A 17,950-nucleotide genomic window follows, 5' to 3' on the forward strand; every position below is an offset into this window, starting at 1 on the left:
CCAAAGGTGGCAGCTCACCCAACACTAGAAATAGTTTCTAGGCCTTGAGTTGGCTTCACAAAAATAGAAAATAATTTGCAGAGACTTTCATCTCCACTAGAAATAAAACAGCAGTGTCCCCCAAAATTACTGTGGCTGATGTCTGTGTTCTCTTGAAAAATGAGACCTGTCCTTTTCATGCAGGAAAGAAGTGCATACTTTGATTGTCAATCCCAGTTTCCCCAGTGCCTGCACACAAAAAGGTGTTCAGTCCTCGTGGATTCCAATCTGTTTGGTCCTCTTGTACAGCTGTTGGAAATCATAGTTGCCCTTTGTAAATGGGATGGGTCTGTGATGGAGAGCTGCTTTTCTCCACGCTTGAGTCAGACTGGAGCCCTCAAGTCAATCCAGAGGATTGTTCAGAGCAGGGAAGCTGGTGACTGGAGTATATATGGCTTTTTGTTTGGGGAAAGGGCTTTGCAGAGAGAGGGATTTCAGTCTGAATCACAAACTATAATTTTGTTTGAAAACTAAGAGTAGACACAGTGAAATACTGGAGAGGGAAGTGCCTTGAACTCTTTGAAAATTCCTGAACTTCCTATTAATAGATCTCTGTTTAAAATAATGTGAAAAATTAAATCTCTCTGAGGCATTGAATCATGTGCGTTCCCACGAGTGCTCAGCATGTGTCTGCACTCCACATATCTCATCAGATATTGTCCCTCCCATATTGGCTCCAGGCTTAGATTGCAGCAGGAACCTTGGTGGGTCCTGCAGCATCTCAGCTTTGGAGATTCATAGCTGGCTTGGTGATTTTATAAAACATTTGTGTTCTCCATTCTTTATTAGTCACTGACAGACTCATTGTTTATAACATAGTTCTCAGCAAGCTGTTTGCAACTCATCGCCCTGCTTGCTTTATAGTCTATAAATATTTAATTCTTTAATAAACTGCTTATATGTAATATCAAATGACTGATGTACTTCTTTCCCCTCTTCAGCAGTGCTACTATTTGCAAAACAATTCTTTTGGTTTTTTGAATAGCAATATGTTCTATAAATGCTTGAATTTCCTTTTTCTAAATAGCAATTTCTTCAGGGTATTTGGTAAATTGAGAAGCAGAGCAATGATTCCTGTAGTGTTATAAGAACTGCCCCTTCCTAAAGCCTCCATAGGGAGGTTCACTTTCAAATGGTCACAGACTTGTAATGAGAAAATGCTTGGGATACTGCAGGTAATATTTCACACCTGTGATTGCCAAAAACTGGAAGTAGCCTATACAGTCCAGAGCACTTTTGCAGAAGCCATGTGAGAGCACATTCAGTGCTGCCCAGAACAAGGTGCCCAGCTTTCAGCGTGGGCATCGTAGAGTGAGCATCATTACCTCTCTCTGCATGCTGCATCCCCACCTTCTCTGCCTCGCCCATGGACCCGTTACATACGTGGCACACTCCATACTCATTTTCCCAACCGTAGTCTGCTTTCCGCTCCTCTTCAGGAGCTCTTCTAAGAACAGTGACTCTGACTAGGCTTTTGGTCCTAAGCTGCTTGATTCTGTCTTCCCTGGTGGTTTGTCCTACCCAGGAGCAGGCGACAGGCCGAGAGAACTCTTCTGGCTGTTCCTAGCCCCTCTGGCCTTTGACCCTCCCCTTGCAGTGTTGTTGGATGCTCTCCTGCATGTGACAGGAGTAGGAACCTCTAGAACTTGCAGGAAAATCGTCAGGCAGGTGAGGCCACTGCTAGAGCCATTGATCTGGTTTGCAGACTGCTCCTCATCTTGGTCAGAAAATCCTCCTAGGCTTTGGCAACAAGCTCTGACAGAGAGGAAACTGCCTTGCCGTGCTCTGCAGTTAGGGTTGTCCATCAGGAAGGGAACTGTCAGCCTGCAGCACTGCCTCTGTGCCTCATAGCCCGTCTTATCTTACCTTCCACCTTAGGGCAGGTTTGTCTTTACACCTCTGCCCTGTTAATGCCTTCCCTTCCCTAACGAGTAAAGGTCACAGCATGTAAAGGCACTGTTCAAGACTGTCTCTGCTGCACTGCCAGGGCAAAACCAGTTTGAGGGAAAGATTCAATACCTAGAACAACGATGGGACATGGCACACGCATGGCCTTTCTGTGGAGTTGCTTTGTGTTTGTTTTGGTTATTCCGTATTCCCAGGCTCCACATGGTCATTGACAAACAGCCTCTGCATTGAGCTGCTTTGAGGCTGGAGACCAGAAAGACTGTACAGGGGTCAGGCAGAGCCTTCTGGGTTGCTGTTTCACAAAGTCTGGGCCAGCAATGCCACTGTTCTGGGGTTAAGAAGCAATCGGTTAGGGTGGACGGGGTAGAGATGGTCTGCTCAGATCACTCCAGCTCATCGTGGCTGCTCAGTTCCTTACAACAGACCAGCTTTGGGCTGCTTACTTAGGTCTAGGTTGATTTTAGCAGACAAGTTCTTTTCCATCAGGATGACAATATGTCTTAACCATGCCTCTAAGAGAGGCATAGACAGGATATTCCCATTTAACTTCTTAGCTAGGTTGAAGAATGGGTTATCCCTTGTGACCTGAATTTTTGCACGCTGTTGAAACTGCAAGCAGAGAGTGCCTGGATTTTGGATTATTGCCCAGAGGCAGTACTAGTGCCCTATTTTTTATCAGCTGTGGCAGTCTGTTGCCTTCTACTCAGTCTCCTGTGTGCCTTTGCAGAAGGTTGCATGCGTGTGCATGACACGGATGCATCTGTTGAGAAGCAAGAAGGAACTGGAGGCAGATGACAGCTAGATGGGCCTGTGGGTAGGAGTCTTTAAGCAGTATTGGGCAGCAGTTTCCCTCTTCGCTAGGGGTTGCTGTGTCCTCTGCACATTTATCCTGAGACAGATACAGACTACAGCATAATCCTCCTGTCTGGGCATCTCAGTGCTCAGCTTTGTGATGGGGTCTGCCTAAGGACACCTAGTAACAGTCTCCTTAGAGGTCCTGAGCCTCCTCGGGGCAGGTTTTTGTGCCACCTCTGTGTCTGTGATGAGTGACGTGCCTTTAGAGGCAGTGGAGCCACCCCACTCTAACAGCTGAGGATCTGCTCAGTAGGGTTTCTAGATCCGCGGGTAAAGTCTGTACATGCCCACAGGATGGGAGAAAAGCTCCTCTCGCAACAGGTCCTATCTGCAATAGCCTTTCCTCTCTGTCCTGCCTCCTCCCTTTTTGGGCAGAGAGAAGAGCAATGATCCCTCTCGGGACACCAGGTCTGGCTGCAGTTGGAGCCTCACCCACAGCCAAGGGTGTGGTAGAGGCTGAGGAGGCTGCGATGGCAGAACCATTCAGGATCAGTGCACAGCAAGCACACAAGGCACACACCTTCCAAAAGCTCATGCCAAATACAGCTGAAGGTGTTGCTGTTTGCTACTGGTCCGTTGTATCTTACTTTGTCCATCTCTTTGCTGATGTATACAGGTACAAACCTCTGGCCCTATGAGTATTCTTAGCAAAACAGAGTAGCCTAGAAGTCCTGTTTCCTCATGCATGTATTTTTGTACATATAATGTCCAGCGCTAACATTCAGTGCTCCGAGAAAAATAGGTGAAGGTGGATCTGGCCAGCTCCTGTCTCTGCCTTGCGGCAGTCTCTCTGATCACGTAAGCAGCCAGGAGCTGCTCTGCCCCAGGCCCAGCTACAGCTGAGCCCCATGTCCCACTGTCCTGCGGTGGGAACGCAGAGCCAGCAAGGCAGGGACCTCGGGCAATGCATGCAAGCCTGGCATCAGCCAGCGTCTGAGCACCAGCGCACTGCTGTGTTGTCACTCCACCTTCGAGGCTGTCATTGGACCCTTCCTTTGCCACCGAGCTGTGGCACTTCACACATTCTCCCTCCCGTTCCTCTTCTCCTGTCCCCCCCTCCCACCACACACTTCACTGAGATTTCTGAATGAAAACCAGGAATCATCCAGGCATCCAGCTCCCAGCACTCCGAGGCTTCAGGCGCCAAGCGTGCCTGGTGCCCTGGCTTAAGTATGAGTAATGATAAATAAGTAAATCATGCACTGGGCTGTGCTATTCCCTAATGAGCCTGTTTGTCCCAAGCACAGTGCAAAAAAAACCCTCTTCTCCTTGGCGATAACCTTTCTGCGTATTAACATTATGAATGTATTCATGTGACTTCCTCTGCCTCACCGCCACCTCTTCAACTCATTTACATAAAAATAATTTATGTGGACATTCCTTCAGTCAGGATTCCCCCCCTCTCCAGTAATATTTCGTTGATGCTGTGCACTCAAATGGGGTCGTTATGCTTTTGCATATCATTAGGGCTTTATAAAGAACAACAGCGACATCTGCATGTGCCGCAGTGCTACAGAGATGGGGGGAAAATAAGGAAAACAAACCCCAAATGAGCTCCAAGCTCGTCTGGCTCTGTCTTTCCTCAGTACCTTCACCACCACCATGGACACGAGTAATTGTACAGTGTAATCACATCACGGCTCATCTGAATATTCATAACCAAGACAAAGACTTGGAGGAAAAGGAAGGTGGGGGAGGGAAAGGAGGAGAATTTAAATATAAAACAGCATTTCATTTTGAAGCAAAGTTCCAGGTTCAGCTCAAGAGATTGTCTTGATACCAATATTGTCTGTCTGTCGAAAAGCAGTGGGCAATGGTAGCATCGCACGCGTAGCCCCCTCCGTGGAGAAAGAAAATAAAGCACAACAACAAACAGCGACAGAACAGCCCCCAGCGAAAGTGATATTTGAAGAGTCGCCAACGGTGGCTAACCAGCTGCTGTTCTTCCAGGAAAGAAACAGTCTATTGAGGGAGCTTTATAAAGACCCCAATTAATATGTTGTGCATGTATAAGATCTACAAAGAGCCCAGTGTTCCTCCCCCCGCAACCACCACCTTCTCTTCCTGATCAGTGCCAGTGGAGAAGGATCTGAGCTACCAAATAATTGATTAATCACTTCAGCGGTGACAACACCCCTCTCCAAAATAAAGAGAGAAGAAAAACAAACACAAAAAGAGGCAACTGTTTGCTAATTAGTGTGGAAATTACCGCTGGTTCCATCCTTCTTTGTACCTTTAAAAAGGAAAAGAAAAGAGAAAGTAGAGAAATATAATCCCCATCTTAATGTATATGTTGTCTTCATTTCTTTTGTATTACTCTGATATCCTTTACTAGTATTAACCCAGAAGTGTGGTGGTTGTCGAAGCTGTGGCTGGCTCTGCCAGTTCGTTCCCCAAAGAGCTCCTATTTCCATTCCACTGGAGCTTATATTCCTTTAAATGTCTAGCGCAGCATCATTTCCCCCTTTCTAATACATCACTCTGCTGGAATTAGAAGAATCCAAGGTTATATCCAACTTCAAAGGTTTCCAAGTCATCATGATTTTAGTAAAAGTAGAAGACAGATCATGGAACAAGTCCCTGGCTTTTGAAGATAGGCATCATAGGGACCTTCCTCCCTCTGCTTCTTTCTCACTCTCCCTCTCTCTCCCCCCAACTTTGTACCTCTCCAGCTCTGAACGTCCCGCGCTAGCGCGGTTTAATGATATGCAAATGAAATATGCATAAAACCATTCTACTGTATGATGATTAAACACTGGAGACATTAACAGCCGACGCTTCGCTGTTTGACTATAATAATCTTTCCCGAGCATCCACTTTGATTGCAGAGTTATGGAAACCCATAGCAGTTGGCAGAGAGAGAGAGTGAGAGAGAGAGAGAGAGAGAGAGAGAGAAGGAAGGAGAGATGCAGGAACGCATCACCCATCTCTGCATTTATCCCACTCCAGGAGACATTTCCCCCCCTTTGTACTGCGTTCCTACTGCTGTCTTTTGTAATCCATCCATGCGGTCGCACCAGGGCGATTAACAGGAAAAAAACCCTCTTTTCTCTTAATGTTTCAAAGCTCATTAGCCAAACGATTATTCCTCATTAACAGCGAAAGCTCATTCATTAAAGGAAAAAATATGCCCAAAAGATGCCAGCGCTGTTAATCCCGAGCCCTGTAGCTGGGCTGTAAATCCCATGCTAGTATTTTCCATGCAGAAGGGAAGCGCGCCAATCCACAAAAAAAAAAGAAAAAAAAAAAAAAACAAGCAAAAAGAAAACATTTTGTGTGTTTTGTAAAATCCGCAAGAGAGGCAATTAATATTCCCGTTGTATGACTTTATTTTTTGTCTCTCCCTTTTGTTTCCAGTGCCCTTCCCTGGCTCAGCGCCCGGTGCCAACAGAACACCTTGCAGGATCCTCAGCAGCGCAGACAACGTAAGTAGCCAGCTGTCCCTTGACGCCCTCTTCCAAAATCCCCAAGCCCTCCGGACCCTGCAAGAGCGCCTGTGCGGCTCTTTCCCTCGCTCACCCCTCCGGAGTGCCACCTGGGTTTCACAAGTAGCACCTTCCAAATCTCTCTGTCTTCAAGTTTGTGCATGTCTGTGTGGCATCCCTCCTCCTCCTTCACTCCCATAGTGGATCTTGTAAAGGGCTTCAGATCGGCCCCATTCATCTCCCTGGTGATAGCAGTGAATGTAGATAAATCTCTGACTGCCTGCTTGCTGCTGGAGTATGATTTTTATTTTGTCTTCAGTGTATACCTAGGTCAAAAAGTGGGATGTATACTGACGTTGGATGAGTGTGTGTGTGTGCCTGTGCCTTTCTCACTCTCTGTCTTTCTCTCTCACCCAAGCACACAAACGTACATCTCCCTGCATGTCTGTGTGTCTCTCTTACACGCGTGCACACAAATCTATCTCCACACACGGACGTATGTGTGTATACACAGAGGTATACACGCATCTCCGTCATACACAACCCCACACTCACGCATCTAATCTGCAATTATCTGAGGCATTGTGTGCATGTGTGTATGTGTGTCCATACGCACACTCTTCTGTGTGCGTATGTGCATACACAGGCATCTCTCGCTACACCGATAAACATTCCCTCTCCTCCCAGCAGAGGCTGTATGCAGCTGTGATCCTGCCCTATAAGAGCGGTATTCCTTCCTTCCTTCGGTATGCTATTCGGAGACCTTCATGCTCCCTTCTCGGAGTCTCTCCCGAGCTGTAGAATTGGCATCTTTCCCTGAGGTTGTCCGAATGGCAAATGGCATCGTCTGGAGCTTGCATTCTTGCAGCTTCTTATGGCATTTCTCTCTCCATGTCGGCTATTCCCTTTTGTTGTTGACTGGGCTGGGTGTGGTTGGGTTTTTTTTTTTTTTTTAGGAGTTAATTGTAAACGAACCTGAATGGCAAACACGCCAACAGCTTGCGGTAAAAAAAAAAAAGAGGAAAAAAAAAAAAAAAAGAAAGCCCAACACAAACGCCTTCTGCTGCGACAGATGCCCATGTTGCCCCTGGCATGGAGAACGGGCACAAGGGGTTTGTTGTTGAGGTTTTTTTCTGTTGCTGTTTTTATTGTTCGCATTTCCCTTTTTCCCTTTATTTTTAAAGACTCCAAGATGCCGGCCTCGGCTTGGAACGGAGCGGTGTCATGGCGGATACGACGGCCTTTGTCTCAGAGGGTGTGAAAGCATCCGTTGTGCTGGCTCCACTGCGGCAGAATGACGTTTAAAGGGGGGAAAAAGTGCTGAAAGTCCGAGTTGTGCGGCGCTGGCAGGGGAGCCCCGTCCCCACAGTGGCGTGCGTCCGAGGAAGGGCTTGAAGCGGTCTGTAATCCTGGCACTCGCGCCTCCGGTCGCTGCCTGCCGTTTGCTCCTGGGGGTCTGGATAATCTCCCTTGGCTTTACCGCACTGTCTGGCCCGCGCACAGGGCCCCCGTAACATATACCCGCTGCCGCGATCGCAGGGAGCTGTGGCGTTGCCACTGAATGGATGGCACTGTGCCAACTCCGCTGCCATCCGCCCTTGCAGCTCTTTTCCTCCCTCCTCCCTCACGCTCTCCCCTCCTCCTCCTCCTCCCGTCGACTTGACGTTAATTAACACATGGGTTAATTGATTTTAAAAGCTGAAGAATTACAGTTAACTTTTCCCACAGGGTACGGACGCCAGCCGCTTGGCACGGTTCTGCCGCTCACGCTGGTGCAGGGGGGCAGGGAAGAGCCCGCAGCAAAACCAGTGACTGCGGAGAGATGGACGGACGGTCGTCCGCCTGTTGGAGTGCGGCTGGGGGCGGCTGACGTGCTCCTGCCTCGTCCTCCCGACATGTCACCGCTATATTTTGCTATAAACAATCAAAGCAACCCCTCCCCTCGCCTCTCCCACCCACCCTCCTTTCAGAAAGGCAAGCTCTGTCGAAGTTTAAGCGGGGAAGCCGTCCCGCCCAAAGGCTTATCGCAGCACATCAATGGCCACGCTCTGCGGGGTCTCGCACCGCAGGGCTCCCCACCCCGAGCACCCTGCAACTGCTGAGGTGGGGCATCGCACGACCGCTTGCTGTTATAGGCTCGTCCTGGCTTCCAGGGCTATTTTTCGTTTCCTTAATTGGCTCAGATACATCGTCGCTTGGGGTGAAGCATCTCAACTGGGGGGAAAGATAGTTTGTTGTAATTATGAGAGAAATAAACCATGTGAGTGCTTTGGTTTTTTTGTTTTTCGCTCTTCCTCGCCCCAAATCTCTGCCGGGAGCAAGGGCGAGTGGCGGCGCGGCTGGGAGGAGATGCAGCAATGCTGGGAACTTGCTGCTTTCACCTTCTCGTGCTTTCATTTTATTTCATTTTGTTTTTTTAAAAGCATGAAGCAAGTGAAGCGACGAGAGGAATCCATTATGCAAATCAGGTCACATTTGCATAATGTCTCATGACTGGAATATGCAAATGAGTTGTATAATTTATGAGTGCCAGTGTCTGTCTAAAAGTGTTTCCCAGAATTTATAAAAAGTGAGACGCGGGGAGGGCAGCTGGGCTGGCTGCCCTGCCAGGAGGACTCTACGCTTTCTTTTCAAAGTCTTCCTTGAGATCAGCAGCTCAAACGCTCATTAATGAGAAACAAGCCCCCCTTTCCACCCTGTCCCCCTTGGTTTATTTTCCATTTCTCCCTCTTCCAAGCCCCCACCTGCTCCCTTCGAACTTCTCCAGGAGGCGTTTGGCTGGTGCAGGGGAGCCGGGACTGCGACGGCCGGGCAGTCCCGCGCAGGCTGGCTCAGCCTGGCTCTCGTTCTGGATGTCTCTGGGGCTCTCACACCAGCAGGAGAGACCCTGCCTTTCAGGCAAGTGAGCTCCGTGGGCACGGTGTGCATCAGGGAGCTGCGTTAAGACGCTTGTCTCCGACAGGCATGGTGGGATTACTGCTTATTTGCAATGCGCCACATCTAACTTGTGCTCTGAGTCAGAGACCCGTGCCTGACCTTCGGAAGAGCTGCAAGGTCAATGCAGGGGTGGCACTGCCAGTGAAGAGAGACCTTGAGTTTCCTGCCCAGAGCCGGCAGTGTTCAGCTTCAGCACTGAAAAGGTCTCTGGAATATCTGGAAATTCAGGTACCAAGACTCTTTTTCTTCTTTTTTTTTTTTCTTTTCCCTCAGCGTGTTTGGAGATCTTGGGAGCATCGGGAGAATGCAGGTAGGCTATTTCACATGGGGACACCGCTGCTTGGAGCTGTCTGCACAGGGAGAGGGTAAATAATAACAGGCACCGGCACATGGAAAGCTGCGGCGTAGCTCTGGTATGTGGATCTGCCCACTCTGGGCAGGGTCCAGCGAGGAGCAGCAGGGTGGGTGAGCCCCGGGGTTGGGGCAGCTCAGCCTCAGCCTTCCTCAGCTCTGGGAGGTTCCTGAAGGGGCTTTGGGGTAAGAAAGTGTGATTTGCTTTTCTTGAAAATCTGCGTTTCAATTGTAAATACGTTACGTGTTTATCTCTGTGGTCTCCAACAAGTTCTTCGGTGTTAGTTACCATCTAAACTGATGAATGTCTCACCCGCAATCTGTTTCAAAATAATGTGAGTCTTTGTATGGTTTGTTTAGTAGATGCAGGTCTTGACTCTGACAGTGTATGTTGTACTGAAAGTCTCCAGTACAAAGCAGTGAATCCATGAACTGAGCTTTTACCTGTGACTGAGTATTCTCGGCATAGGAATACAGAAGGACCTTCTGCGTTAGGTGCAAGGAAGGCAAAACTGGCACATCTTCTATCTTGGAAAGCAAGTGGGAGGCAGCAGCGCATCCAGACTCCAAAGCATCTTTCACCTATGACTGCTCAATTTTGGTGCCTCCCTCCCTCTCCGAGGGGTGCCGGTCCCCCATGCCGGTCCTCACCCACCACAGTTGGCAGAGAAATAGCCAAGTCTGACCTGGAGCTTGTGCAGGATCTGAGCTGCTGGGAATAACTGGTGTGTCCACTGTGGGCGGCAGAAGATGGGGTGTTTGGTGGGGTATGGTGGAGCCGCAGCACCAGGGAGGGCAGAGGGCCATGCGAAGGAGCAGTGTGGTAGCCCCAGAGAACGTCCCACACCATGGGGACTGGTGGCCCTGCAACGTCAGGAGTTGGGGCCGTTTTTAATCTCAAGGCAAACTACTCTGCTTTGCTGGAAAGGACAACAGCTGTTTTCTTGTTCAAGTGTTTGGTGTAGCATCAATGGATTCTGCATCAGGATTGGAGGTGGTTCTCCAGACAGTGCTTGTGGCAGGTGGTCTTCAGGGCTGGCCAGCACCAAGGCCCGGGATCGTGGGTTGGGCAGTGGACCCATTTGCGCGCATCAGAGGAAATTCAGTCTCTGTTTGGGGAGAACCCACAGCTGTCTGGAACTCGGCCCTCCACGCTCTGGTCTGCACAGGGTACTGGTCTTTGTGCCCCCTCCCTGCCTCTGCTTCGGACCTCCGTGGCACAAGGAGAACATCAACAAACGCGGGGACAGAAGCAGCAGCAGAGCTCTCTTCTCTGAGTGCAGTGCACAGTGCAGATTTCCCTGCTACCTTTCTTCTCCCTCCAAGGCATAGGGCTCCCTGAGAGTCCTATGTGCCATCCTCCTCTGCCCTGATGTCCCCAGGGAGAGCTGTCTGCTGGAGGACTCCCTCCATTCCCATGGGCAGAGCTTTCTATACATGTGCCGCTTTTTAGCTTTTTTTATAAAACTACCGAAACTCATGATTGTTCTCTTGTAGTTTTGATGCTGCACTGAGGACTGGTGAATGTCCTGACCTTTGCATTTAGGTATGAAACTGTTTCTTCAGGGTGGGAGAATGAAAGCTCGTCCAGCACATGCACTGAAGCTTCCATATCTGCCAGACAAGATTCTGGTCTTTGTAGGTCAAGCAACACGGGGCAGTAGCGTGAGGAATCCCTCACACAGTATTACTTGTTTATTATCTGTGTTTCTATTGATGTCATGGGTTTTGCCGGCTGAACACAATGCACCTGAGAGACCCTTGTTCCTTTCTTCTAGTGTCCTGTGCTCGGTCTCTGTGGCTACCCACCTGCTGCGTTGGAAGAATTCGCTGCAGCTCCATCCTTGAGACTTCCTGTAGCCTCTGCCCGCAGTTCTTGCTTTCTGTGTCTGTGGAGGTAAGCCATCTGAACCACTAATCCAGCAGATTTGGGAGCTGAGTCTTCTCTGCACGTGGGGTCCTCCTCAACAGAACAGTCATGCGTCTACTAACACACTCCCAATGTGGAGTCCTTGTTTTAAAGAATCATATCATCTCTGCCACCTTCCATTCCTCACGTACTAGTGCCGGTTTAAGCAATGGGATACAGTAATAGGTAACCACTAGAACCTCCAGTTCCATCCTCACCTCTCCTGGGTAAGGCACGCATCGTCAGGCAATGCTAGCCTGGGTTGGATGGACACTCCTGGTTTTCCACTCCTACCAGTGTAGAGCTCCATGGCAATGTGAGCTGCTGATGCCAACGGAGCAACCGCACTCTGAGTCGCCAGCTTTGCCCTATATTTCTCTGCTTTACACAAGAAAGGCAACGTGCAGGAGGAGGTCCGAGTGCTGCATTCTGAACAGGTTCACGAAGGCACCAGTCTGCCAGGAAGAGGTGTCAGGTGTCAGCATCACTACCAGCCTTGGCACACCTGATGAATGTGCCTGACATTAAGAACAGCTTGTCTGCATGGGGCTTATTACCTGATGGTTGTAGATAACAACAGTTGTAAGCAAAGTGTGTAAAATCTTTAAATCTTTAACAAATCTCTCATTAATCCCAGCTAAGTAGATTAAAGCTGACTGCAGGCTTTAAAAGGAAACAAGCTGATCACTTGTAGGACAGAGAAAATATATACAATGAAAAACTGTCAGGCAGACAGGCTGTAATGTGCGGTTCCTTTGTTCCTGGTCTAGATAAAACTAGGATGGCAGTCAGACCACTGGACCTAGGTTCAATGGAGCCAAAGATTCCATTGTACAGCATGTACAGTATGATACATGTATAGCATGATCCAAAAATTTCAAAGATGCTACAGGCAGATACTATCTATGCGCTGCAGACTCAGGAAATGAAGCAGTTCTGTAAGAACGGCATCTTCAGAAAAAATGAGACAGGGTGCTGAAGTCCCAGATGAAAATCAGGATCCTTCTCAAAGTTCAGCCTGATGTTAGGGTCCTAAACAACAGAAAGGTCTGCTCGTGGCCTCTCATACTGTACAGTGGTCACAGATCAAACCGATCTGTATTTGTAGTCATAACAGATTGGCAATGAAATGGTTAAATATCCTATCACAATGAAATTCAGCCAGATGCTTACACTTTGCTTCAGTAACTGAAGGAGTGGATTTTGTAGGATTAGACTGTTAGCTGGAGTGATTTACAGTTTCTCTTCCTTAGAACCATGTGTTCCTTTTCTAAGCGCTTATTGTGAGGTGTAAAGCACATGAACGTTGCCAGCTGTAGATGTTGTGGGCACAGGTGAAAGCTCTTCAGCAAAGGCCAGACACACCTTATAACCCATCCCTGTTGTAATTCACTGACTTGCTCTCAGCTGCTGCTCTCCTTTTTGCTCGCCCATCCTCACACCCTGTTTGCCTGCCCAGGCTGTTGTCCGTGGCTCCTGCTTACCCACACCCAGGTACCTTTGTCACTGTTTTTTGTGTTTTCTCTGTCCTGGTCTCTTATACCAGTGGTGCTCGCTTTTTTTTGTCTGAGGTTATGTTTTCTTGGTCTTTGCCTGTGACTCTTGTCACCCTGCTGTCCCCAGACCAAGGAGGACTAAGACGTTCTGCTCAAGCTTCTATGGATGTGTTTCAAAGGCAGCACCGTGTTGATGGGGACTAAAAATTGCAGCAGTACCTCCTGCTTCTGTGATCGTATATCTGAATAGCGACACTGCTGTTGGCTGCTGAAGATTCAGGTTGATAATTCTGTCAATGGCAACTCTTCTGAGTTTGGTGGTAAGCAAGAAAAATGAGAGATGCAGGATAAATCTTCTGAAGGGACAAATGCTGCTTGAACAGCAAAGCCTCAGCCTGGGTCTGTGAGAAGGGAGGTCTTGGTGGTTTTCCTACGTTGGCAGGTGATGCTTTCCTCTTTTGAGAGCAGCTGGAATTTGAGGGTGCTTTGTGAGTAGGGCAGGAGGCCGTGGCCCTCTCCTCTACCTCATCCTGTGAGAGAGGCAGAACAGCAGATTTGATGCAGGTGATTCAGCCTGGGCAGTTAGATCTTCAGTGGCAGAAGGAAGAGCTGCCTGAAGGTTTTGAAACTGCCATGGGAATTGGTCTTCTAAAACAATGACGCTTCTGTTTTAATAAATTTATGCCTTGTCTGATCATGTGAGGGGATGGCTGAAAAACACAGAAGTGTACCCTGTTTCTCCCCCAACTCTACCGAAATGATAGGAAATTCCTGCTGTCCCTCTCAGGTGATCACAGGATATTGTACTTAAATGCTGAGATCTGCTCACCTTGCTCCCTCGATAGTCAGCTCCTCACCCTGCAAACTGCCCAAGGGCACAATAAGTAGGTTAATGCTTGCTTTAGGGTTAGCCTGAGGGTGAGAGTTTCCCATAGGAATAGTGGAGTTGTGTTTGCTCTCTGTGTGTACGAGTTCATGCACGGGGAAGCCTTCAAGGTGAATGAATACCTACTGCTCCCATTTCATTATTGTGTGCCACTTCCTTCCTTCCCCAGCAGTGGAAATCTGCATAGCTTTGTAACTAATTGTTGGGTGGTCGCTTTACATAACAAACCTGGGTTTTGTGTTATTCCCGTGTTCTTTGATGTCTTCAGTGGTTCTTTAGTTTTTACTCCTTCATTAGGGAGCAAGTGCAAAGAGCAAGGGACAAGGGCAGAAAAGAAGAAATGCAAACGGTGGAGATTACATCTCTGGGTATGATTTGCATGCTGCAAAAAATAATATATATTACTGCATGGAGAAATGGTTATTGCTGCGTCTCCAATTTCCAAGACATAGTCCATCTGCTGGGTTTCCTTAGTTTTCCATGCTCGGAATATCTTGAAAAGAGTCAAGACAGCCCAAGGCACATCTTTGGGGCTTCAAAGCCAGGTGGCTCAGGTCAAAGCAGGCAGCACTAACGTAACTCCCAGAAAACTGATTTCAGCTCCTTTGTGTCATCCTCCACTGCGCAGCCGGGGAGTCCCTCTGCCGCTCTCTCCAGGGCTGAGGAGTTGCCCACGTGCCCTGTGTGCACTGCAGCGAGTACGGCTGCCAGGAAGAGCTACAGCAGTTGCTCAGCTGCGCATCTCGGAGGTGGGTTGGCTTGGTTGCTTCTTGCCTTGTGCCCAGAGAGAAGGGCTGCCAGCTGCATGGGGCAGAAGCTGCACAGGCCAGGCATTTATTGAGATCCAGAAACGAGATCTCTTCTTCATGCTCCGTTTGCTTATAACTAGCATCCTGCCCTCCTACTTAGACGATGGTTCACCTGGAATAGCCAAGCAAAGCATCTCTTCCATGGTATCTGGTGGTGCTTCATAAACTCTCTCCTGAAAGACTGAGTTGGCCCTGAGTGGCTCTGCTTTGATCTCTTGACCTCTGTGCTCTCCATGGAGCCCTCTTACATCAGGGCAGATTAGCATAGGGAGGAGGAGGTGTTGCGTCTTTTTCCTCTGGCTGTTTCTTATCAATCTGAAAGATGTTAAGTTTTAATTTCTATAAGGGCTGTGGCCCTCGTGCTGGTGCCTCAGGAGGATGTATGGATATCTCCCTGGACCAGGAATTGCAGCCCGGATTCAGTGCTCCGCCAGGCCAGGCATGCTGAGGCAGACAGGACTAATTTTCCTTGGGATGGTGATATCTGAATATTTCAAACAGGTTTGGTCAAGAGGGATTTGTGTGTGACCAGGAGCAAGCTGTATGCTGAAGATCAGAGACTGTTCTGCTGCAGAAAAGGAATGGAACCAGAGGCTTAGGTCTGTGTTTTGTCACGTGAGTCTTCTGCATAACCAAGCATAGGCAGAGCTGATGCCTTGTGGCACAACCCGGCGCTCACACACTTTCTCTCCAGCTGCTCAAACCCTGACTCGGCCACTAAGGCCACATCTCAGGTTTCCATAGTACCTTACCAGTAGTGGTTCCATTTCTTTCTTTGCTTCAGCCTCGCTTTACCAGGGCAAATAATGGAGCAATAAGAACTGAAGATTCAGGTGGCTTTTAAAGATTAATTTATTTGTTGGTCAAACATTTGGCTCAGGTAAGCAAATAACAGCCAGAAAAAGGCAAAACGAGAGGTACGTTCTGCCTGCTTTCAGGTACCGAGTCTCTGCTCCAAACAACCTTGAGCTTAGGCAGTTGACTTCAGAGCAGCGTAGCTGTTCTTATGCTCAGCTACTTGATCCGTGTATTGAAAGCTCAGTCCTGGAAGAATGCTTATGTGATAACACAGGGTGTACGCTGCCGGCTCCTCAGCAGTGCTGTGTCTGAAGGGGTGGTGTTGGAGCTGGAGATGAGATTCCCCGATAAGGGTGTAGATGGAGGTAGTCCTAGGGTATAGATTCAGAGAAATCCTGTGGATTTTTCAGTGGCTTAGCCTTAGATCTTCTGTTTATATTTGTATAAGTAAGAATTTTTTACTTGCTCTGTGGTGGTTTTTGTTTCTCTTTGTTTTTTGAAGCATCATCCATATTAAAACTTGAACTGTCTTTAAAAATAAATTAACTGGTGTGAAATCCTGTCTAAACACTCTTATCCTCATTTAAAAGAGGCATGCATTGATTAATTGCCAAATTAAGATACTCTGAACCCAAATTAAGACTTTGCACTAGATTTTGCAATGGTTGCGTTAAAGCTTTCTAAACTAATTTTTAAGTGATACTGTTTTAACTTTAGACAAGGCTTTGATTTCAGTTCTGCCATGCTTATCTGCTTTTCCTTGCGTTCTTTTTTCATTCCTTATTCATTCGTCCTGTTCCCTGCTTCACAGCCCTCTGTTCTCATCCTCCAGCGCTGAGTTCCCAGCATCACTGGGAATTTGCTCCTGTTCTGGTCTCCTGGCTATCAGCAGCAGTCCTGCAGGTCCTCTCCCCTCCCTGAAATCCGTGGAATCTGTTTTTCTCCCTTCTGAAGTGCACAGAGGTTATTAAAGAGCTTACCTATGTCTCCTAACTGTTCAGCAGAAGGAATATGCTAAGAGGGAGTGACTGAAAAATGCAAGAGCTAATGCTGAGCATTTTTTCCAGCAGCGCCCGTCACTCCAACAGGCGTGAGCGCTGCTGGAATTGAGGCACGGGAGCAGAAAGCTGGGTGCCCGCAGGCTGCCGTCAGCACCCACAAACATGGGTTTCAGACTGGGTAGGGAGCGCAGGACGAGGATGGGAATGTGGTAGAGCCCATGCGGGTTACTTTGGGTGTGCTGCACATATCAGGCTGCCCTGTTTTCTCTTACTGCCGGATTGACTCCAGAAAAGGAAAACAACCTAAAATATGTCAGTGACTTTGAATTGCAAATCTAGGTGCTCAAGAGCCATGAAATGAGAAATTTAAGGTGCTTACTGCAACATCAATTCACCCATGTTGGACATGAGCAGCATTTCCTATTTCTGCTCAGAGTCCTAAATACATATCTCAGTTAAAACAGACGTCCGGGCAGCCACGGCTGGTGAAAACGGGGAGGGGTTTGGTATGTTCATTACTACGGACTTTGACAGTGGCAAAGTAAGGTTAAAAGTGTGCCTAGATCTATGTATTCAAAGTTAATTTACTATTTAAATTTTAATGTTTGAATTTCCTGTGCTTCATTTCCATGTAAATATTAACTTGTGTTGTCACATAAAGGTAGTATTGATATTTTCCATTACAAGATTATCTTTTTGGCTGCTTGCCACGTTTTTACCCACTTTAAACCTGAAATTTTTTTACGTTCATTTTTGTCTTGGTGTGATTTTTCTTTCAAATTTCTGGAGGAAAAAAAAATGGTTTTGCTAAAAATTATTTTAGAAGAAAAAAAATACATAACTTGTTAAAGGTTCAGGGGAAGTTTGTAGATGTTTCCTTGAAAAACATGAAAGCCCCTGTGCTTCAATGTAAAGATTTCAGTTCTCTTGCTAGAAGTGCTGCACTTTATCATCAGAATTAGCCTTAACTTTGACATTTCTCACCCTCTACCCCCACTAGGAGTGCCTGGGATCTTCTTCCACCCCAGTTCTCCAGGTGTTCTGTCCCTCTGTGAGCACATTGGTCCCACACTGTCTGCATTCCCAGCTGGCAAAACTGGGCACGACGGTGCAACTCCAGTTCAGCCTTTCTGTGCGTGTGCCTTACACCACTGGTCTTTGATGTGCTGTGTGCGTGGTTACTGCTCTGTGAATGAACCAACGTGTGGCGAAGAGGGTTTTGCTGTTTCTGGGGTTTCTTACCCAGTTGTTGTAGAAACCTTGAAGTGCAGAGCGAATGACAGATGGTGGCTTGGAAAGTCTCAGCGGGGATTTGGTTTTGGTGATAGGCGCATCCGTGGGTGTGTTACATTACTGGAGACGGTGGACAAGCCAGAACCCTTGTAGACAGCTCTGATTGTGCCATGCTTATCTTCCAAGTTTTCAGCTTGGAACATGAAAGTGTTTCTTTGTAGAATTGCTGAGTGCTCACAATCTTGCCTGAAACATATGATATGCTATAAAGGCATTAAGTGCTTCACAAATCAGAACTAGACA

At 47.8% G+C, this 17,950-nt stretch overlaps 1 protein-coding gene across 24 annotated transcripts in view; it reads left to right on the forward strand.

Moving 5' to 3' along the window:
• The window catches only part of LOC128853461 (uncharacterized), an 86,707-nt gene that overhangs the window by 30,137 nt on the left and 38,620 nt on the right, over positions 1-17,950 (forward strand). For 7 of the 24 annotated variants that reach the window (XM_054078444.1, XM_054078443.1, XM_054078441.1 and 4 more), the window contains 2 exons: positions 6,160-9,392; positions 11,294-11,412. In XM_054078444.1, coding sequence (XP_053934419.1) covers positions 8,898-9,392; positions 11,294-11,412 — 614 coding nt within the window. In that variant the 5' untranslated portion in view covers positions 6,160-8,897. Of the gene's footprint in view, positions 1-3,917; positions 9,475-11,293; positions 11,413-17,950 lie in introns of those variants that run through there. The other 17 variants (XM_054078454.1, XM_054078457.1, XM_054078458.1 and 14 more) reach the window with 10 other exon arrangements.

This window comes from Cuculus canorus, chromosome 13 (assembly GCF_017976375.1).
Source record: "Cuculus canorus isolate bCucCan1 chromosome 13, bCucCan1.pri, whole genome shotgun sequence".
NCBI lineage: Eukaryota > Metazoa > Chordata > Aves > Cuculiformes > Cuculidae > Cuculus > Cuculus canorus.